This window comes from Corylus avellana, chromosome 3 (assembly GCF_965113065.1).
Source record: "Corylus avellana chromosome 3, dhCorAvel1.hap1.2, whole genome shotgun sequence".
NCBI lineage: Eukaryota > Viridiplantae > Streptophyta > Magnoliopsida > Fagales > Betulaceae > Corylus > Corylus avellana.
The window spans coordinates 34,685,421-34,707,706 of NC_142492.1; the positions used below are offsets into that span (position 1 = coordinate 34,685,421).

Below are 22,286 nucleotides of genomic sequence, written 5' to 3' on the forward strand. Positions count from 1 at the left end.
TGACGTAGCAAAGAATACCTCGATTGTAGTCATGATCACATGTTGTTCGAATCGAGGACTTTAAGGCTTCAAATTTTAGGCTCTCAAAAGGCTCAATCACAAAGGCGATCGCTCCTAGTTTGAACACAGGCTAAAATCACATTGTTTCACAAAGTGTCACCGAAAGCCATGTTTGCAATCACGTTCGAAGCTTAATTGTTCCAATGCGATGATCATGAAGCCAGATTTGAGACACTCGATTGTTAGCTACGGTGTTTGAATTTCAAACACCGTTACACGATAAGGTGTGAAACCCTAGTTTCCGTTCAAACGATACTTAATTACTCCCGTTCGAATGCGACAGTCTCATACTGTTTTATTGTTAACCGACATGTTCCTAAAACATCAGTTTTCTTCCAATTTATATTAGGTAATTCATAAGCCACGATTTTCAGAAGACCTTGAAAGCTTTGTTTTTGGTTCTTTGACAGTGATTTTTTCTACCTATGCCTTAATTATCAAACCTTTCATTGATTTCATTAAACCACACAAATCGAAACCTCGCATTCATTTCATTAAGCAAAGATAGTTGAAGCATTCAAATCTGCTGACTTAATGAGTTTTTCAACCCGGATTCTGCGGCACAAATACAAAATATTTCTCTCAGCCTTCAACCTTCAATGGACTCCTGTATCCAGACTCCTTCTACTTCAGGTCAATTTTCTATCAAAACAGCTCATGACCTTGATCTTAATCTAAACGAAATCAGTACAAGCCCTCTCTCTTCAGAAGAAAGGAAGAAACTATATATGAAGCCTAAAACTTCAGCATAGGCTTAAACATTTGTTGTGGAAGCTTGCTTGGGATATATATCCGGTCAAAGCTATGTTAGCCGAATTTGTTCACTCAAACAGTGAGGACAATTGTTTCTGTCCTCTCTGCAACCTTAAGTTGGAAACAACTCAACATCCTTTTTCTGGGATGCAACATAGCTAGAATTGTTTGGAGACATTCTAAATGGCCTCTAAACATATCAGCCTTTGAAGATTACCCTATTGATCTCTCAGGTGGATAAAAAATATCCTCAATCCTCAAAATACTCTTAGCTATTCCTAAGAATGTGATCCACAGTTTCCAGCTCTTGGCAGCTATTATGATGGATACAATATGGTTCCATAGAAACCAAATCAACTCAACAATGAAGGCTCATGAGTATGCTTGGAAGGTAAATTCCCCTCCTGTTAATCTATGGAGCAAACTTTGATGTTGCTGTGAGGCAAACTTTTTCAGTAGTTGCAGCTGTTATTAACAATGAAAATGAGAAAATCATTGAAGACAAAACAGCTAGATTGTTGGGGAGTTCAATCATGGAAGCATCCCCAGCAATTCAAGGAACATGTAGGGATAGATCCTCAAGCTCCTATAGATGCTTTGAAAAAACCCACGTCTCTCTGTTTCTTGGCAGATTGCAACCATTGTGGAGGATGATATCCTTAGTATTTTCTGTTGTAATATACGTGTTACAAACAATTGTTTTTCTTTTCTTTCTTTTCAAACCCTTTTATTATTTATTTAATATCCAGCAAGTGGTTTTCTAGAAATAGTTTTGTGACTGTTTGGTCATTAAGGAGCATTTAATTTTTCGTACGTTTTTTACCTTGAGTCATTAAACCTATTGATTTTTCTTTTACCGTTTATGACCGTTGGTTATTAATATGTTTTATGGCCTTTTGATTCTTCAATTGCTATGGATATTTGGTTATTTTTAATTCCACACTAGCAACTATTTTTTGGTGTTGTATGTATTTCGTCATCTACTTTGAGGAAAAAGGGTTGTTCTATTACTCTTAGTTATTAGAAGTGTGTCCTTAACGAAGGTAGATACTATAGTCTAATCCTAGGAGGTTGCGTGTTAAAGGATCCGATCGCACCAAGTTATATACTCCAGGAGGCACGAATCAACCTTTAAGGATAACGCTCTTGTGTGATTTTATAGCATTGTGAGATCTTTTCATACTCTATTTTTCATCTCTTGTATTTATTTTATTTTTCATATTATAATTATTTTACCATTCAAAAATATTTCCAACATTTTCAACATTAATCAATTGGTTCAATTTCATTTAGCTGTTGGCTTGCTTTCTATACATTTAATTACTCCAGCCTTGTGAATCTTACTTCTTCTAGTCATAGAGCTGAGAAATCCTTTCCCTTACAGAATGGTGTGATTCAACTACTCCGAGTATAATTAGGAAATTACTTTCAATTTCCTAGGATGTCATCCTAATATGTTGTCATCTGTTACATAGTTTTCTTTTTCCATGGTTTTCTTTTTTGCTCTCCATGTATCATACTCTCAGAACAAAACGAAAAAACAGTTGAGCAAATAATTGTGATTGGCTTTTGGGGCTTGCTAATTGGGAGCAAGATTTAATGTTATTGTACCTAACGGTGTAGATGATGCAGCTACCAAGCTAAGTCTTAATATGTCATGAAGCACATGCTAGCATATCCCAGATAACTAGTAATTAACATTCAAAATGAACAAGCTATTGCCTCCATATGTTCACATTTTACAGTTAATGAGACTGTACACAACAAAAACACCCATGATAAGAGAGTGATCAATATAGGGCTCCACCACCATTGTCAAAACGTCATCGCCTAAATCAACCCCACATGCTGATTTCTTTCTCTTTAACTGTCCATGAAAACATGATAAGTTAGAATTAACACTCAAAGCAATGAGCTCTCATTCTATTTTAGGGTTTGTTTGAATTTACGATTTTAAAATGCACGATTTAAAATTTGCAATTTGAAAACACAATTTTTTAAAACATAGTTACGCGTTTGGCTTTTAAAACATAATTTAGCCTTTAAAATTGTGAGTTTTTTAAGATGCACTCTCTTGCATATGACTTAAAAACGCAAATTTTTCTACGTTTTTGAATTATAATTGTTTAAAAATGCAATCCCAAACAAGAATTTTTTTCTGATTTGGTTTAAAATCGTATTTTTGGTCTGCAAAATCACAGTGCGGAGAAGAAAAGGTGTAGACTAAATTCACCTCTGCAACAAGTCCCCCGAATTGGTCTACTATCTTGCATGCTGACTTGCTGCTATCCCAGCTTTGGATCTTGTAATGACGGGGTTGGTTCTCATCTAACCCCACAATAACCTCACATGGTGAGTCCCCTCTTGAAATCCTCAAGGTTTGGCTTACTTGGAAACCAAGCTTTTTACTACCAACCTCTGTAGTTGTGGATCTGTAGCCCTCCCAAGACCTGAACAACTTGAATCTCTACGCAAGAAAAAGCACAGATTGTGAGCATAAATGGAGTCCAAACTTCTCAAAATCATGCTATGTGATTAACTGTTTTTTACCTTTCTCAGTATGGTGAAGAGGACTTTGCCTTTGAAATCCATAAGATAAACTTCATCTCTGCATTTGCAGCTGTAGATATCAACACGATACACAAGTTGACCCTTGGCATCAAAGACAGTGCACCCTTTGCAACCAAGCACCAGAGACTTCATCCATATTGTAAAGGTTTCTTGTTTGGAAGTGAAGTAGCAGGTGGCAGAGGAAGGTAGCACTTGGGGATGAACCTTTGCCGCCATAAAGGTGGATTTACTCTTCAACAACTATAGAGTATTTAGATGTCTTATCTTTTTTGGCAAGTACCTGGAAGTTATGTTGGCATATATATAGACCACAACAACTTCTTTGAGCTACTGAAAATTGAGAGTGAAAGTAAAAAAAAAAAAAAAAAAATTATAAGCATATTGCAGTAAAATTAAGTTTCTGTCAGATATGATATGTGGTGGAGCACCAATGCTATATTTTTATATAGATGAATCAATTTAATAAGTTGAAAGATTAGGATGAGAGAAGTAGCAAATTCTTATGTTTATTCAAGTTATTGACTTGTTCTTAAGCATGAAAAAGTACACCCAGAAAGGCTAATCATCAACCATATAGTATTCAAAAGTGCTTACTTTTCATATATATATGGGACCATGTACATGTATTTGAACCTTATCAACACTTTAGTGACTCCATGCCCTATGTCATATGGAGCTTTCACTGTTACAATCTGGAGCTTTAGTCAGCTCTCCTGCTTGATGTGTGTGTGTGTGTGTGTGTGGGTGGGGGTGGTGGCACACATTCCTTGCATATGCATGATGCATGCATCAACATATAGTTATGCATACACAGTAGATACTCCCCTATATATTTTGAACAATTTTGTCATGTTCTGCATGATTAGATACTTCCAAACTGAGGAATCCTTATCAAGAAGTGCCTTGAATCATTGGCCAACATGAACTACATCTACATACATGCATAATTAATCACTGCTTGCTGCCAAGAAAAAATGTTGCAGCCTGTGGTTTTTAGAGCAGAAAATAATTATCTGTGTGCTGAAACTGACATTTGTTTTCGGAAGATATGATTCTCACGTACATTTTTAATATAAATCGACATTTGTCCTTAAAGCATATAATTCGCACGTGAGAATCTCCTCGAGATTCGATTCCAAAGTCACGGGGCAACAGTGCACTTTAATGGCTGCAATTGCTGCCTAGTGGACAGTGGACAAAAATCAGGTAAAGAGAAACCTACTGGTGAGAATTCATTAACAAGTGTCTAAAATATGAACAGGCAGTGACATGAAATGATATAGAATTAGCACGATTGTAAAAGACACATAAACAAGTTTTGTGTTTTCGTTGGTTTCTAAGGCAGTGACATGAAATGATATAGAATTAGCACGATTGTAAAAGACACATAAACAAGTTTTGTGTTTTCGTTGGTTTCTATCTCTCTCTCTTCCCCTTCCCCACTCCTTTTCTGGCGGCATTAGTAATTAGTATTCTACCACTAGATTGTGCAGGTTGAATGCAAGATGAATCCTAGACCTCTTCTTAAATGTATTTTAATCTTACTTGACATTTTTTTATGTTCAACAACTTAATATTCTGTAAGTTGATAGGGATTTAGCTTAATGTTTTGTTAGATTATCTCTTATCCTCTTCGTACTAGTCAATGGTTTTTATTTCTCCCTTAGACCTTTTTCTAGGGGCTGGATAAGTATCAGCCACTCGTTCAGATAGTCGGCTGATTTTTAATATTTTGTTTGTGAGAAATAATGTTATATTCAGAGCACATGCAGCATCCACTCTTAGATCAATCTTAATTAGAAAGGAAAAAAAAATCAAGAGTGGATCGAGCATATATATCACGTCAGTTGAGTATGCTAGGAGAATACAAAATAGCATTTTTCTACCCCTCCTCCCTCTCGACAAGCCAATAAAGTTTTTTATTAGAGCATGTGATTTTCACACACACACATACATATATATATATATATATATATATATATATATATATATTCTAAAAACCTGAATTGAATAAATTTGTTTCTAACCTAGTTTAGTTAAAAACTTCGTCTTTTAAAAAATGACAAACTTAAGGTTGTTGGGCATCCCAGGTAAGGTAAATCGATTCCCACCTTCATTGCATTACATATTGAAACATCCATCTATTAATCTATACATTATGATACATAAACAATTTTGGGGGTTTAATGGGCCCAAGGAAATTTCAAAGTGGTTAGGACATGTACTAAGGGTGGGTTCGAATCTCTGCAATGAAGAATCCCTACATATGCCTGATTAGTATTAATCGCCTTGGATTCCTATTGATGCCTTGGTGGAGTTGGTTCAGGCTATGACTTAGTCAGATTTGAGAGGGCGCCTGCGGTTCCCACCGTCTAAGCCCCTTCTGTGAGGCTCTTAGCGGGTAAGTGCTATTATGGTCACGCCCAAGTATGATAGGCACAATTGGTCTCCCCGGCTTACCCTTTTTTTTTTCTTTTTTTTTTTCTTTTTTCCATGATCTTTATGTCACCGATTGAAGGGAATACTTTGTGTTTATGCTTATAAACTTTATACCAATGATGAAATAGATTTTTGTAGATTCTTAGCACACTGGCCAAGCGACCAACGAAAATGGTGATTTTTTGAGGCATTCAATGGACAGACTGTCTGGAAAAACATCTACTGTTTAGAGAACATCATGTTTGGATCTGGAGGCCCCCAGGGGTCCAAGGCCCATGAAATATTTTTGAATTAGTCGGAAAAAAGGACTTTTTGAGGCTTGTAGTTGTATGCAGGGGGGAAGCAAAACAGAGACCAATGGGCTCATGGCCCATAGAATTACTGGCAATTAAGAGTCTCCAACATATCAAATGGCCCCAACACTCAAGTGCTCCGTCTGTCTGGCCTTCTCTGTCTGAATATTTCTGGATTTCAAAGTAGTTTGAGGATATCCCTATCATTCTATATTTCTATGCTTGTGTCAATCCAACCAAAAGGAACTTTCATTTTAGAAAAAATGTAAAATGAGTCCTTATAGTTACACTGATTTGCAACAAGCTTCTTGTGGTATAAAATTTGCTAAGAACTCATAATAAAAGCAAATAGGTCTTTACTCTCAATTTCGTCCAAAATCTTGACGGAATTTGTTAATATGTGTTACCCACGATAAAAAAAATATAAAAATACCAACAAAAAAAGAAAATTAAGGGGATGGTCAAGTTGTCCTTTGGCCAAATGGAGGATAGCTGAACCACCTCCAGGCTCCAAGGCCATGGACAGCCAACCTAAAGTATTCTTATACTTCAAATTTATTGAACTTTTTTAGATGAACAGCCAACCTAATTTAAACCTAATTTAAGATAGGTTTGCGTTTATTGGCATTGGCTGGTTTTCAGAATTTCATGATTGTCACACTTCAAAAACCCTAAAAAAGAAAAAGCCAATTTCAAGTAGTCCCACTAAATACTAACACAAAACTAACACTCACTAACGTCCCAATCTGCCTTCATTTCAAGGAGACCAATTCATGACAACACCATTTTAGCACAGAAAATCTTTCAGTCCATGAAACATAAGAGGGATAATGGAGGGCTGATGGCCCTAAAGCTAGACATGGAGACCCCTTCTCACCATTTCTGTTCATCCTTGGCCCTCAGATACTTTCCAGACTCCATGTTATGGTGTTCTCTAAGGCCACTGCTCATGAACCCACCATTGTCTTGTTCTGTCTCTCTAAATACTCTTCTTGGTCGTTCCAAATTAGCCATTTTTACAGTAAAAACTACAAACCCTCCTCAAACCCCTCTGCCATAAACTCAATTCTCAAACTCCCCCAAATATCTCGGTCTCCTCCTATATGTGCACAAAAAAAGTAAAAAAGTTGGTGTTTGAGGATATTAAGTCCAAAATCCTCCAGAAATTTTTGAGCTTGGAAAATAAAAACTGTGTCCCAGGCCGCCATAACAACCCTTATCCAGCTTTCACCATTTCCCTCTTCCTTTTCCCCCAAACTCTCTGTGAGGAGATTGAGACCCTCCTTTTCCTTTTCTTTTTTTGTGGATTCAAAAGTGCTAAGAAGCATAACTTGTCCCATTGGCTTGGAGCAAAATCTGTTCACCAAAATGGTTGCAGAGAAAGTTGCTTCTTTGGAGCCTAAAACTTCGACAGAGACTAAATCACTACTACATTTGTAATGCATTTTGACAAAAACAAGAAATTTCTATCCAATAAACAATTACTAGTGTAAATTTTACAAGATAGGGATGTGCCCCTAATATCTCTATCTCTATACATGCATTACCAATTTAACAGTGCGTACAAGATGACAAATAAACATCAGAAACAAGTCAAAAAAAAAAAAAAAAAAAAAAACACAAATTAAGATCACAAATTATGAGCAAGATTTCAGGTGGTTTTCTTTGAAGAAAAAATCAGTGAAGTGGGGACATATGGAGTTTGTCAAGAAGGGTGTGGATATTAGCCAATATTGCCAAGCAATTACTGGTGTACTCCCTAGACATCTGCATCTTGGTCCTGACCTCATCCACAGCAGTTGACTTCATCTCCTCCAACCCATCCAAGCACGTCTCCTGGTCCGTCATCGCAGCGCTGATCCACGTCTGCAGATCGCTGATCTTGGCCTCCGTCAACACCTTCTCCTCTCCCGGGCCCACCTCCATCGCCGCCACCGAGTCACCGAGTCGACCCAGCGCGTCCTCCATCTGGGTCTGGCAGTCGCGCAAAGCAGCCTCGTTCGAATTCGAGACCGTGGTCTTGAATTTCGTGAGCTCGGCGATGGAGACTCGGAGAGAGAGCTTGAAAATGGCTTCTGGGTCGGTGGGTTTTGGGGAGGTGAGGTTGGAAATGCTGGAGAAGCACGATTCGGGGTACCGGGTAACGTTGCACACGGTCTTGAGCGAGTCGGCCGAGTTGGAAGAGAGCGACGGGGACTCCGGTGGCTCGGTTTCTACCTCGTGGATCAGCGCCCCGAGCAGGAAACCGATGGTTAGAGTCAAAAGGAGGATGGAAAAGATTGCGACGGTGGTGATGAGGGGCTTTCGAGTTCTGGCAATGGTGGCGTTTGTGTTTCGGGGTTGGGATTGATCTTCAAGGTTCTCCACTTTGCCGTAACCTTTGAAGACGTTGATGGGATCCATGCCCCCTGTTTCTTTCGTTTTTGGTGTTTCAGAGTAGCTAGGAAGGAATTGCCAAGCAAGTTTAGATATACAAAAATGAGGGGGTTAAGGGAGTTTGGCTTGAGACTAATAGGAACTTCAGAGTATATATTATATATATATATATATATATATATATATATATATATATATCACGTACATTTTGTATATATCTCCATTGAGTTGACATTTAGTTTTTTTTTTTGTATTTTTTTTAAAAAAATTAATGATTAATATAGTAGGTCAACTCAACAAAAATATATAAAAAATGAACGTAAAAATACAAAAAATAAATAAATAAAATTTCTCAAAAAAAATAAACGGTAAATATGCTTCAAGTAAAAAGAAATAAGTAAAGTTTTTCTTTGAATCTTTGCCATATATCTTTCTACAGAAATTTTTCGTTAGGTTTTGTCAAGTTTTGTCAAGAGGAAAGCCAAAATCAAATAAGTAGGGCTGATTTTACCTGGGGAGAAAAGGAAAAAAATTTCTCAATTTAACTAGTTCAAATCTAAAAGTAAGAGATTGTTGCCAATTTCCTAATGACTTATCTTGTTTGGTAAAAGGGTTGGAGTTGGCCTAGACACTATTTATCACAATTTCCCAAAAAAATCAACATCAAAACATTTTAATTTTTTCACTTTTTATATCAAATCATTCACTTTTTATTATTATTCAAATAAAAAAATTACTACAAAATAAAATTTTTTCACTTTTTCATACCACTTTTTCATTTTTTTTATACCAAACTTTTTTTTTTTTTTTTTTTCACATCAATCTACATCAACTACAGTGTCTAGGCCAACCCATTTACCAAACACCACCTAAATTTTTATTTAAAAAGGTTAATCAAGAGTTAATTTTAAAAAAAAAAAAACAAAAAACAAAAAATTAGTTAACCACTTTTCAAAAACATCATACCATTTATCTAAATTCTTTCTCTACGCTATTAAAATAATATTTCTAAAATGACTTGAATGATCAAAAAAATGTTGTTGATGTCTCCATAAAAACTCCCCACACCCCCCTCCCCTCCCTCTCTCTCTCTAAGATCTCAATCAAAGAGTTATGCTCTTCTCTCCTCTCTCTCTCTCTCTCTCTCTACTACAACTCCCATGTTTCCCTCTTCACCATCTTCTCCTTTCTTTGTAGCTTCTTATTTTTTTCTTCTACTTTAATTTTTCTAATATTTTGTTTGGGTAATTAAATGTTAGATCTACTAAAAACTCACAACCAACACCCATGTGTGCCTCCTCCTCCTTCATTTGCCATGCCTCCTCCTTCATTTGCCGCCACTCGACATCCCCCCCCCCCCCCCCCTGCGCTTATACCCCATGCACCTTTGTGGCGCGTGTGGATTATACATGTCGCAACTCCTTATGTTCTATTACAAGTTTACAATTAATCTCCTCCATTACAGTACCTTTTGGTCTATTAGAAATTTCAAATCTGAACCTTCAAAAAATATTTGGTCTTAATGGTTCTCTACCCTACCGCTGTAGATGGTGTCTTATCCACTACTCTATAACTACCTCTTAGTCTCACAATAACTAAATTAAAATGAGTTTTCTTCGTTGATACCCCCATCGTCCGGCCAATCATCTATAGAGCTATTGGGCCTTTCTACATTTGGAAAAGCATTTGTAGATGAAATAGATGAAATGCATTTGGTCTAGAGAACTGACTGAAGCTATTTTTTTAGGGATTTGGTTAACCATTTTTGATAGAAATTCAAAATGCATAAGCCATTGTGGATTGATTTTTAGTCCAAAGAATACATGCCCGTGCCAAAGATTTTTATTTAAAAAAAAAAATTAAAAAACAAAGGATCCATTAGAATACACTAGAAAACATTAATATATAGAGTACTTTCGGGTAAAAACAGTCGCATTGTTAAGGTTTTAGCCAATAACCACATCCCACATACAAATAACAAGCCTAAAAGGCTTATCAGTGACAGCAGAAAGTATGCTAGCAATCCTCAATAATAAGTTTCCGCTATCAAAACCCAAGGAAGGACAGATTGTACATGAATAACAACCAGCTAATTCTATTCTCTCAAACAAAGCAATGCTAAATAGTGCAGGCAAAATATTGAAAGTTCAACAGAAGTGGAGACACAAGCTCTACTAGTATCACTAGCAAAAGTCCTAACCCATGCCTCATTCCTCGTCCTCTTCATCTGCATCTCCACCACCAGCCTTCTTAGCAGCTGCCTTCTGATTCTTTCGCTTCACTCTTCCAGGTCGGCCACCACCAAATGGACTGGTAAGTGAGAAATCAATATGCTTCTGTGAATCAACCCTCACCATGAAAGATGCAATATTCACAACCTGCCTCCCAACCCTGCCCAACCAAAAAACATACAGCATTGTTAGAGCATATGGCCCTTAATTCTACATAGCAGCCAAAATCATTAAACGTAGGAGTTTAATGTTCAAAATTTTGTCAATAGAAACAGACTTATTTTCCATTATACACCCAAAGCATTTTTTTTTCTAGTGCAGAAATCATTCTTTTGAAGAGGGGGAAAAACATCAGGGCACTTTTGGAAACACCGGTGACTGTAGTAATTGGTTGCATTTGTAAATATTTGTAAAAATAAGATAAAGGAAGAAGAATCCAAGGTATTGCCTAAATTCATTCGTACATATTTTCTGAATATTTTTTGACTCGGACCAGCAGTTCTCCTAGGAAAAATATACTAGTATTTATTGGACAGACTTAAAAGGCTAATCATTTGAACCAATGGATCCGGCTTAGGTGCGGTAGTTAAAAACTACTGCACCATGCTGTTAAATCTCCCAACAGCTGGGATTAAACAAAAAAGAAAAAAAAGAAAACAAAGGTTGTGATTTCTTTCACCGAACTGTTCCCTTCTCTCACGCTTCTTCTCCTTCTTTCCTTCTCTCTCTAAACCCATTCTTCTTCTTCTTCCTTTCTCTTTCTTGTTTTTATTTTGGTTATTTTTTATGCCTAGGACGATAAATAGGGGAGTTTAATTGGTTATTTTCTTTTCGTTTGGGAGGAAGGAAGGTGTTGGTTTTCTTGAGAAGTTTGTGGCTTGATTTTTTTTTTGTTGTGGCTTGAATTTTTTTGGGTTTTTTATCTATTGACCGCCTGGGTTGGTGTTCTTGAAGATTTGGGTTGTTCTTAAATTGAACCCAGTTTTGAGGTCCAGTTTTTTCTCCACATTCAACATGTTCTTCATCATGAATTGCAAGAACACCAACTCAGGCGGGTAGAGAGAGAGGAAGGAAGAGGTTTAAGAGAGAAAGATGGGTTTTGAGGAGAATAGGGAGAAGAAGGTTAGAGAAATTCCGTGAAAATACTCAGTTTGGTTAGAAATTGTCTTGATTAATTCTCAGATTAAACAAAAACAAGAAGAGAAAGGAAGAAGAAGAAGAATGGGTTTAGAGAGAGAAAGGAAGAAGAAGGAGAAGAAGCGTGAGAGAAGGGAACCGTTCCGTGAAATCACAGCCTTTGTTTTCTTTTTCTTTGTTTTCTGTTTAATCCCAGCCGTCGGGAGATTTAACAGCATGGTGCGGTAGTTTTTAACTACCGCACCTAAGCGGGATCCTGAACCAATACCAACTTCAAACACCGTAGCAGTTAAATAGTTATTTTGCATTTATCACACAAAAAAGATTACTTTACCTGATATGCCTCTGCCTAATGAGCACTCGAGCATGGTGGATGGACTTGGCCATGCCTGACTTGAAGACAAGTGTCTGAAGACGGCGCTCAAGGAAGTTCTCCACGGTCAGGGCCAAGACATAATCAAGCTTGTTCTGACTCTCATCCAAAAGCCCATACCGGTTCATCCGCCGGAGAAGAGCCTCACCCTCAAAGATACGACGGGGGTTCTTCTCATCAAGGGTCAAAAGCATCCTCGCATTGTTACGAATACGGCTCAGAGCATATTGAACCCTCCAGAGCTCTCTCTTGCATCGCAGCCCATACTCTCCCACGAGCTTCAACTCAGCATCCAACCGTTCCTTCTCATATGGACGGCGGGGCTTCTTAAAGGTCTTCCCATCTGCATATAACTCAGAATTTCTAATAACATAAATCATGAATATACAAAGAATTATCTGCAATTTTTAACAAACACCTCAAAGTGATCTGTTAACTTATGCTGTGCAAAATTTATGAGCTAAATGCATAAAGAGATTAGAAAATAGCTCTCTATTTAGCTGCTGAGAAACCTTGATGACAACAGGACTACGTCTAAATCCCAACATGGCTGCACTTTGGTTTAAAATTGCAATTTTAGTCTACGAAATTGCAATGCCAACGCTAAGCATGGCATTAACAATTTGCATAGTTTCTGAGAAAAATAAGAAATTAACACTATTTAGCTGAAAAAAAAAAAAAAAAAAAAAATCTATGAAGATAAAGGAAGATTGTTCAATCCTACATTTTCCAACTTTGTATAGTTCCTACATCAACCAAACAGCAGAAAATGAATGGAATTCAAATTGACCTTCCCCCCATTAGACCTCAGACCTATTATTCTAAATCTCAAACGTGCAGTCATTATTTGAAACCCAAGAACCCCCAAACCCCCGACCTTCCATCAATTTTATCAGCACCAAACAAGGATTAACATTTAGAAAGAAAAAAAAAAAAAAAAAAAAAGGTACATAAACACCAACGATTCAAGCATCACAAAAATTAAAAATATATAGTAATCTGTGAGATATATAGAAGACAATGAAAGAAAAAAGCGGAATTAAAAAGCAGGGTTTTACAGTTGCGGTAGAAGGAGACGTGCACCATGGCTCTCTTGATTGATCGCTCGCTCGCGCCCTCCCTTGCTAAGTAAAAAAGATGAAAGCTTGGTTCTTTGGTGGTTATAAGGGAACTCTAAAACCCTAGTCCTGGAATTACATACAAACCAGGCGTTGCCAAACGTGGTGGTTTAAGGCCTTTCTGGTGTTAGGACTTTTGGAGTGACCCACGGGCCACGGTTCACTTGGGCCCAACTTAAAAGTACATTTTTAACAAAATTACATAAAGTATCCCATTTTAACAGCTCATTGAGATTTGAATAAATCATATTGAGCCACATAAATCTAAATAAAAAAAATACTTAAAATACATCACATTAAGGGGTGCGAAATAAGTGTAATAACTATTATTACTCTAGCAAAATAGGAATAAAATAGTTAGTCAAATACTATTTTACCCTTTGAGAAGTGATCAGCCACCTAAAAGAGGTGTCCAACCACCCCTTGTGGTTTGGAATAGAAGATGCATGAAGTGGGTAATATTTATTTTATAGTTAGGATTTAAAATTAGTGCATTTAACGCGGTATATGATGTCATATTATTTAAACTTTTTAAAAAACGTGTCAATATTGGCATCACGTGCACCATTAGATGCACTCGCTTTAAATTATAATCATAAGATAGAATTTATCAATTTTATTTATAATTGAGAAGATGCTACTACATTTTGCACTGGGTTAGCACCTTACATTTATCATCAATTAAAAAGAAAACAAAAAACATCAATGGTGGATGGATGATGCCAACTCAGAAGAAATATACGTGAGACGTAAGTCAAACTGCAAATAAGCTTTTCTGATTTATTGACAAAGAAATTATAAAATTAATTATTTCAATCATCTTTCAATTATCTCCGTATATAATAAATGGGTAAATCTAACATTGAATTTATATACAACCCATATGAGTCAACAAATTCAAATTAATTGTGAAGCAATGTCTTTGATACTCGTGTCCACGTATGTTTGGTCAGATACCATCTAAACATATCGTAAGCTGGCCGGCCTTGTTTCCTACCTAATTTAACCAACTATAATTTCCTAAATCTGCAATTGATAATTTTATTATAAGAGTGAAAACTTACAAAAACACCACAAAAGCCAGAAGAGTGTTTTAAAAAAAAACATTTACATGAGAAAATATGCATAAAGGTTCTAAAGGATATTAATTCATGCAACATAACTTTATTTACAAGTATATATATATATATATATATATATATATATATATATATATATTTCGATTTTAATTGGTACAAACCAAACAAATTGATTGATATTTGATACCAAATTAGATCAATCTTTTTAATTTCACTTGAAATAGAAAGAAAAAAAAATTGTAATTCATATTAAATTTTTACAAATATAATAATATATATAAAATATAAACTGTTATATATATATATATATATATATATATATAAGAGAAGTGCTAAAGAGCCAAACAAATAAACTTAGAAAATTTTTTAAATTGACGTGGTAAAAGTTTTTAAACTAAAAAAAAAAAAGTAATTTTCTCTTCCTTGTCTGCCACTCACGGTCTGCTACGTCAATTTAAAAAAAAAATTTAAATTTATTTATTTGACTCTCTAACACTTCTCTATATAAAAACAAATTCTGAATCATAAATTGGATAATAAGTAGATCCTATTTCCACCCAAATACCAAATACAAAATTACAGGCCAGATGGCAGATTGTGGCATTAAAATTGGAAAGAAGTAATCGAACAAATTACAAATTAAAAAACTTCCAAAATCAAATAAAAACAAACTCCTCACACTTCAAAATGTTATTATTTAAAATTAGAAAAAAGAAAAAAGAAAAAAAAAGAGAATATAAAAAGAAAGAAGCCTAAAATTGTCTTTTTATGTCCGTGGTTACTTGGGTATAGTGGCAGCCGGTCCTTTTGTTGTGGCCTTTCGGTTTCATTCTCTGATTCTCCCCAATCCCGCACCATTCAATTCCTCCCACTTCAGTTTTTTTTTTTTTTTGTTTAAAATAACCAAACAGATTATTAAACTTTCAAAATCCCTCCAAAGATTACGCTTTTAATCACCATAATCCTCACATTATCTTTCTCATTTTCCCATCTCTCTCTCTCTCTCTCTCTTTCTGTGCGTGAAAATTGTTTGAAGGCGTTGCAATGGCGACGAATATAGGAATGATGGACAGCGGGTACTTTGTAGGGAGGAATGAGATATTGACTTGGATTAACAATAGGCTTCAGCTCAATCTCTCTCGCATTGAAGAGGTACACTATTCCCAATAATTCATTCACCCATTTTTATTAGGCTTTTTGTTGGGTTCTTGGCAGTAATGACTAATGAATGGGAGTTTCTTGGATGGATTTAAGAAAAAAAAAAAAAAAAAAAGAAATCTTTTGATGTTATATGTTGTAAAAAGTTGTACTTTTCGCATCTGGGTGTTCTTGTAGTGGACGTAAGTTTTCGCAGGGTACTATTTAGTTGACAAAGATGTTGTTTGGATGCATTTTGATGACCCAGATGGAGTTCCTTAGAGACGTGTGGTTCAATTTTTTATTTCTTATTCTTTACATAGAAAATATCGCCTTGGATTTCAGTTTTTCATAGTGGTTTCTTTTCTTAGCCCAAATGAGGTGGGAATAAAAAGTGTGCTGATAAATTACTGTATACTCCAATATGTATGTAATGGTTCAATGTTGATTGGGATGCCATACACTGTGCCTTTTGGCTGTGTGCATACAATTTATAGTGTTATCTGTCCTATTTCTTCAAATCTTGGAAATTTGGTTTACAATTTTGATGCTGCACAATAGGGTTTTATTAATGCTGGATGTGGTCATATAGTAAGTGTTAAATCACCGGTTATCCCAAAATGTTAAGTTTATAGGGAAGGTGAACTTAGTCATTTAATTACTATTCTAACATATAATGTAGGTCGAGAGCTTGATTGGTCCATGTGTGTGGGTTTAAAACTGGGGTAAAGTGATTATGTGGCAAACATTTAGTATGCAGTGAGTGGCATATTATTATCCGGCTTAATCTATATCAAATTCTAGTTCACATTATTTAGATTCAAAGTTTACTGTTTCTTATTGAGCTGGGCACGGTGTAAACTGAATCTAATCTGACAGCTCCTTAATCAGCTTTTGTTCTAGGCTGATAGGCTCTAAGAAGCGAATAGGTAAACAATATTTTCTTTGGCTTAAATCATCTATGAGTGTCACTATTTTGAGCTTAGTGTTTACTTATGTTTGCTTTAGTCTATCACTGGAGAAATCATGTTGGCTAGGCTGCTAATCGAGCAAAGGTTGACTACTCTCGAATTTTGAAATGCATTACCATCACAACTTTGCAAAGCAATGCCCACTATCAATTTTTTGTTAGTAGAAATATTGGATGAGCAATTGGTTGTCTATGACATTCATTATTGTATAATTGGGATGTTCAGATTTTGTGTGAATGCATATCTACTTTCCATGTGTCAGTCTTCATGAAATATGCACTAGGGGGCAGTGGGGAGGACACCAAAGTGCTTGAATTTTGAATGAAATGTTGTTGTGACACTTCTTAACTTGTTAACTTGTCTTATTGCCCTAATGAGTTTTTAAGATGGGCTTAATTGTTTTGCTTGTTGATCAAGTCCAATTGTTTCTTTTTGTAGTGTGACCTTTGATACAATACATCAATCTAATGAATAAACTCTTTTTTCTTGGGTATGTACTTTTCAAAATCATCTTATTAAATATTTCCATTCCTAGCGTGAGGGCGGTGGTAGTTGGCACGTGATGGCATTGGCACGTCCCGACGAGATTGTCATCAGATTTGTTTCAGTTTTGTCTTTTGGTTCTGTTATAACATTAGAGATGGCAATGGGTTTACGCATCACCGAGAGGAGCACAGGGGTCTCTAGAGTGTTGGTTTTGGGCAAGTGTAGCGTGTTTTGGTTGGTGGTTACAGTGGAGGAGGTGTTAAAAGGGGAGAATTTGAGGGAATTTTACAAGACTATAAGGGTTGGAAGTAGGGCTTATATTGCGTAGAGGTGCGCGAATAGCCATGAGCGGTACATGGCACTGGTGGAATATGGAGGAGGGTGGTATGGCTTTATTGTTGTTCCAGAGGGCCAAGAAGGTGGAGGGTGGACCAATTTTGCTGTGGAGTTGAGAAAGGGTGGTAGTGTTTTTTGATTTGGCAATGGGAGTAGTGGTATGGTTTCCCTGAAGCAGTATGGTGGTTCATTGCTGCTGGCAGAGAAGGACCAGTTGGTGGATCAAGGAAAGAAATTGTGTGTTGACGCTTTGGTAGGGAAGGGGCAGTCTCAAGAATTAGAGTATTGAGGCAGGGGTAGGGCAGGGATTTCGGAGGAGAAAATATTGAAAAGGAGGATGGATATGGAGGAAATGAGCAAAAGGCATTACCCTACATTCACAGTGATAAAGAAGGTGATGACAACTTGAAAATCTTGTCGGCGGAATTGGGTGAAGCATTTGAATTACGATCTATGCAACCTAACCCAAAATTTAATCTGCATGTGATGGACGTGCAAAGTTCATAGTTATAATTACCCATATCGAGCAACATTGATTAAGATTGTCATTCATAAATGTAGTGGAACAAAACTGTGGCTTCATAAGAAAGTAATGGAACTATGGAAGTCTTAAAATACACAACAAAAGCATCATTTCCATGATAAAACATATTTTTTTTATGAAGGCTTGCAAGATGTTGACATAAAATTTCACTTTCTATTTCTTGCTAAATATTGTTGGAGTCATGTTGATTGAGTTTGATGATGTTTTTGAGGAACCACATCAATGAAAATTGATTGAATTGGGATTGGAAGAAAGCCTTTTCATAGCACTCGTGTTATGTGCAAGTGTTCGAGCCACCAATCCCATTTGAATTTTGTTGTATGTGATTTTATTTGCATTCCGGATAAGAGAAGGCTAGTTTAGTAGCTATGAGGGTAGTTCTTATTCGATGCTTGTTTTGCTGTTGTTAGTCACATCATACTTCTCTCATCTTAAATTTTTTCCCCAATGAAATGGTTTAAGTAATTTCGGTTTTTATTTTTTTTATTTTTTATAATTATGTAAATGCTTGTGGCTAGGCCGCTTCTGGTGCAGTGCAATGTCAGATGATGGACATGACCTACCCAGGAGTAGTTCCAATGCACAAGGTGACAAACTGCCTCTCCTTTTTTGTTTTGTTTTGTTATTTTGCTTTTTAATGTTTTTTCCCCTGCAAATTCTCTTCTAATCAATAACATTATTCATAGAATTGTCTTCACTGTTTGTCATTTGGTTCTAGGTGAATTATGATGCGAAGACAGAATATGATATGATCCAAAATTATAAGGTTCTGCAGGAAGTATTCAACAAGTTGAAAATCGATAAGGTAATTTTATCCAACCGGTCAAAGTCTTTTGTGTGGTGCTTTGTGCATGAATTGTTGTGGTTCTGTTTTTCTTTTCTTACCAACTTCCTTTTCTTTAGGTGTTAAGTTTTTTATTATCAATATTCTTTTGAGTTGTTCATTCCAGGGTGTTGGATCAATTATTAGGGTTTGCCCATTTCTGACTTTGAGAAAAGTGGAATAGCATTCTAGTCTGAATTTTAGAATCAGTTTTGTTTGAGCAGAATTGAATCTTGGCCAAGAAAGGGATATGAGGATAAGAAAAGAAAATACTTGAGAACGACTTAGTTGTACTGGATAAAAAGAATGGAACTAAAGGCAAATTCTTGAATAAAGTAAAATAGAATAACCAGTATGATGGTAATGCACAAAGATATTTCACATTGGTGGTAGCCTCTTGGCTTGAATGCTGGTCCCATTGTTCCTCCAATTGGGGGACTAGTGGAAAGACTGAATTGGCTTAGAAACTGTTAAAGTCATCAATAATTTAATATTCTAACACTCTTTTTCACGTATTGGCTCAAATTCTCCTCAACTAGTGAAGTCCAACACAAAATTATTTTAAACCGAAATGGGGTAGATTGTAGGGTTAGATTTGAATTCAAGACCATTGTAGGGTCAGATTTGAATTTATGACCACTATTCTGATACCATGTTAAATTACCAATTGTTTCAAAATTTTAAACTAATAAGAACAGAAAATCTTATAAATTCCTTGTGCATGTGTGTGAATTTCTTGGGTTGCAACTCTTACTAGTAGGCAACTTTCGTGTTAGAATTTTGCTCCAAAAACGCATGAGTTTGGTTCAAGGATTTTCCTTTGTTAAAGTCCAAGTAAAATGTGCAAATACTCAATTTTAGAGTAATTTATCATTGCCAACTGGCTACAGATATAGGGCAATAGAGAGCAATGACTTTTTGAAATGGCATAAAGAAGAAAAGAGGGCCTGCATGGAGACCTTCTCTGTTTTGTAAATGAAATTAGAGGAATAGAAGAATTTGTGGGTTTATTCTAGCTAATGAAAGAAAAGGGAAAAGAAAAATTCTTCTTATCAGTGCAAGTATTAATTTTCTTGATAAAGGAGATTACTCCATTAAAATTTAGTCACATTTAGACAGCGAGCAAAAGGATGAAGTGCAAGGCTCAATTATTGGTTTTTATGTTAACCTAAAATTAGTTAGGAAGCTGGATTAGAGAGATTTACAAATTACTTTTGCATTGACTGCCAAGTCTTCTTCTGTATGGCAGCATATTGAAGTCAACAGGCTAGTTAAAGGACGGCCTTTGGACAATTTGGAGTTCTTACAATGGCTGAAACGCTACTGTGATTCTGTAAATGGTGGCATTATGAACGAGTATGTTAGTTTTTCCTTCAGTGTCCTATTACCCTTCTCCCCTTTAACATTTTGAATACTGTTGCATCAATGTTGCCACATTTTCTTTGTGATTTCTCCCTGAACTTTGACATGCATGTGGTGTTTCTTGTAGGAATTATAATCCTATTGAGCGAAGGGGTAAAGGTGTGAAGGATCGGAGTACTAAGGGGTCTCAGAAGAATCCGAAATCACTGCAAACAAACAATATGCACAATCCTGGTTCTGGTGACACAGTTGGTCTTAATAAAGCCTCTGGTCAGCTTGTTTCGCCCATTTTTATTTCTCTGTTGCTTCCAAACTTTCTATGTTTCTAACATTTCATCCTTCCCATTGTTGTTTGCTGTTTGTTGCTATAGGTTTCAGGCAAGGGAAGACATACGGAGCAGCAGGTGGAGGTGATTCTTCAGGGGAGGTTCAGGCGTTGTCCAAGGAGGTATTGACATTAGGTTCACATCACAGTTTTTTCTGTTTACATTCAAAATGTGAGCAGTCCATGACTTAAGTTGTTTATGATGACTGTCTGAGGAGATCATCCTCCTTTATCATCTATTGGAGGATAACTACTTCAGACAGGACAAAGGTAGTAGAAGGATGACCCACTGATTTAGTGCTTTCACTTTGAAATTTCTCTGGACCAATCACCACGTTTGTTCTAGACATGGTTCTATCTCCCTGATGCATGCTCTCTCTCTCTCTCTCTCTCTCCCCCCTTCATTGTTTGATATGCTCATCCTGCAGTTGAAACAGTTTATTGCATGAAGTTCAATAGAATTGATTACTTGCTGTTGTTATATGCTTTTTGTCACACAGATTTCTGATCTTAAGTTCTCCGTGGATCTTTTGGAAAAGGAACGAGATTTTTACTTCGCAAAATTGAGGGATATAGAAATTATCTGTCAGACTCCTGAATGGGAAGATCTCCCGGTAAGAGTTTCTAGAGATCCCTGATTATACTCATAGTATGGTTTTACAACTTATGTTCTTGTATTATGTCTTTTAATAGCATTAATTTTTCATATTAATAGCATATCTTGTACATGGAATTAATATTTATTTGTTAGTTTTCCATTCTGCATATTTCTCTGCTAGTGTTATGATCTTGTTCTATTTTCAATGTTGTCCTCCTCATTTGACTCTCCCAATATACCGTGCGGGTGATGAAGGAATCTAGGTCCCATTCTGCTTTTAAGAATCACTCATCTCAGTAAATGTTCTTGGCACATTTACTTCGATTTTGTGCAGATGTCTGTGGCGATTAAGAAGATATTGTATGCTGCTGACGCCAAGGAATCTGCACTTTCCGAAGCACAGGATTACCTGTCCCAGTTTATGCCTCCTGCTGAAGCTGAAGCTGAAGCAGGAGCAGAAGCAGAAGCAGAAGATGAAGCCTGAGTCTTCTGACTGCCAAAGGAGGGTTGCCTGCAAAACGTAAGGCATTTGCAGGCCCTTCTGGCTGGATAAAAGTTTAAACCCCAAGGCTTCATTTGATCAATGAGATGCTAGTGATCTTTCACGCTGCTTCAGCTGCTAAATGCCATTTAGACCTTTATGTCTACTTGTATCTGCTGGATAGATGGTCATAAATTGAAATGACTAGCCTAATAATAGTATATTGAACTTCTTTTTCGCCTAGAACTTAATTTGAAGAGAATTGGTTGGTCACCAGAAGCTTTGCTCAGCAGCCAGGGTTTTGTTTTTTTGGTTTTTCCTTCTTCTTCTGATCTAGTTCTACCATTGGGATTGCAATGTCTCCCTTTCTGTATAAAATAATCTTTTTTTGAAGAAAATGAGAAATTTAGAAATTTTTTTTTTTTTTTTTTTTTTCTAGTAGTGTATTTGTCATTTTGGGGGACAGAAAATGGACATTGCAATTCTAATGGTAAATTGGTAGGGTATGTTAAACAAATTAAAAGATCGAAAGTAGATTACAAATTGAGTGATAGATTGAGAGATGTTAAGTGTAGTTTCCTGTTTTATTTGTAAGCATTCTTTAGTTACAGAATTGATGTCTGCTTTTTCCGACCTTGAACCTATAATTAAATCATAATGGTATTTGATATTTGGGCCATTACGAAATTAATAAATTTGCTCTATAAACCCTAATAATGCTATTATTGCCATAGATTCGACTTTCGAGGGTACAAAGGCACTAAAAATGGCTGCTAAGTTAGCTCGTCTCTTT

At 36.2% G+C, this 22,286-nt stretch overlaps 4 protein-coding genes across 4 annotated transcripts; 1 reads left to right on the forward strand and 3 right to left on the reverse strand.

Moving 5' to 3' along the window:
• Nucleotides 1-2,415: 2,415 nt before the first annotated feature.
• On the reverse strand, nucleotides 2,416-3,618 carry LOC132176381 (protein LURP-one-related 11). The gene is made up of 3 exons (XM_059588573.2): nucleotides 3,364-3,618; nucleotides 3,047-3,280; nucleotides 2,416-2,680 (listed from the first exon to the last, which is right to left on the reverse strand). Exons 1-3 carry the CDS (start codon nucleotides 3,598-3,600, stop codon nucleotides 2,546-2,548), a joined length of 606 nt encoding a protein of 201 aa, XP_059444556.2. The 5' UTR covers nucleotides 3,601-3,618; the 3' UTR covers nucleotides 2,416-2,545.
• A 3,911-nt stretch (nucleotides 3,619-7,529) lies between these two features.
• Nucleotides 7,530-8,612, reverse strand: LOC132175581 (Plant invertase/pectin methylesterase inhibitor superfamily protein). Its single transcript, XM_059587559.2, has one exon. It carries the CDS (start codon nucleotides 8,517-8,519, stop codon nucleotides 7,794-7,796), a length of 726 nt encoding a protein of 241 aa, XP_059443542.2. The 5' UTR covers nucleotides 8,520-8,612; the 3' UTR covers nucleotides 7,530-7,793.
• Nucleotides 8,613-10,518: 1,906 nt separating this feature from the next.
• LOC132176472 (small ribosomal subunit protein uS4y) lies at nucleotides 10,519-13,428 on the reverse strand. Its single transcript, XM_059588696.2, has 3 exons — nucleotides 13,292-13,428; nucleotides 12,195-12,576; nucleotides 10,519-10,883 (listed from the first exon to the last, which is right to left on the reverse strand). The coding sequence occupies exons 1-3, from the start codon at nucleotides 13,317-13,319 to the stop codon at nucleotides 10,700-10,702; spliced, it is 594 nt and encodes a 197-aa protein (XP_059444679.2). The 5' UTR covers nucleotides 13,320-13,428; the 3' UTR covers nucleotides 10,519-10,699.
• Nucleotides 13,429-15,274: 1,846 nt separating this feature from the next.
• EB1A (microtubule end binding protein EB1A) lies at nucleotides 15,275-21,772 on the forward strand. The gene is made up of 8 exons (XM_059586989.2): nucleotides 15,275-15,582; nucleotides 18,423-18,491; nucleotides 18,623-18,709; nucleotides 19,977-20,083; nucleotides 20,217-20,359; nucleotides 20,461-20,537; nucleotides 20,915-21,028; nucleotides 21,347-21,772. Exons 1-8 carry the CDS (start codon nucleotides 15,475-15,477, stop codon nucleotides 21,494-21,496), a joined length of 855 nt encoding a protein of 284 aa, XP_059442972.1. The 5' UTR covers nucleotides 15,275-15,474; the 3' UTR covers nucleotides 21,497-21,772.
• The last annotated feature ends 514 nt before the right edge of the window (nucleotides 21,773-22,286 follow it).

Excerpts from the sequence above, each read along its gene's own strand:
- EB1A (XM_059586989.2), top strand. The coding sequence starts at position 15,475 with ATGGCGACGAATATAGGAATGATGGACAGCGGGTACTTTGTAGGGAGG. Across the intron at positions 18,710-19,976 it reads ACAAGTTGAAAATCGATAAG|CATATTGAAGTCAACAGGCT; the intron begins GTAATTTTATCC and ends TCTGTATGGCAG. Across the intron at positions 21,029-21,346 it reads CTGAATGGGAAGATCTCCCG|ATGTCTGTGGCGATTAAGAA; the intron begins GTAAGAGTTTCT and ends GATTTTGTGCAG.
- LOC132176472 (XM_059588696.2), bottom strand. The coding sequence starts at position 13,319 with ATGGTGCACGTCTCCTTCTACCGCAACT. Across the intron at positions 12,577-13,291 it reads CGTCTCCTTCTACCGCAACT|ATGGGAAGACCTTTAAGAAG; the intron begins GTAAAACCCTGC and ends AGTTATATGCAG. Across the intron at positions 10,884-12,194 it reads ATTAGGCAGAGGCATATCAG|GGTTGGGAGGCAGGTTGTGA; the intron begins GTAAAGTAATCT and ends TTGGTTGGGCAG.
- LOC132176381 (XM_059588573.2), bottom strand. The coding sequence starts at position 3,600 with ATGGCGGCAAAGGTTCATCCCCAAGTGCTACCTTCCTCTGCCACCTGC. Across the intron at positions 3,281-3,363 it reads TCTTCACCATACTGAGAAAG|AGATTCAAGTTGTTCAGGTC; the intron begins GTAAAAAACAGT and ends TTTCTTGCGTAG. Across the intron at positions 2,681-3,046 it reads TCGGGGGACTTGTTGCAGAG|TTAAAGAGAAAGAAATCAGC; the intron begins GTGAATTTAGTC and ends TTTCATGGACAG.
- LOC132175581 (XM_059587559.2), bottom strand. The coding sequence starts at position 8,519 with ATGGATCCCATCAACGTCTTCAAAGGTTACGGCAAAGTGGAGAACCTT.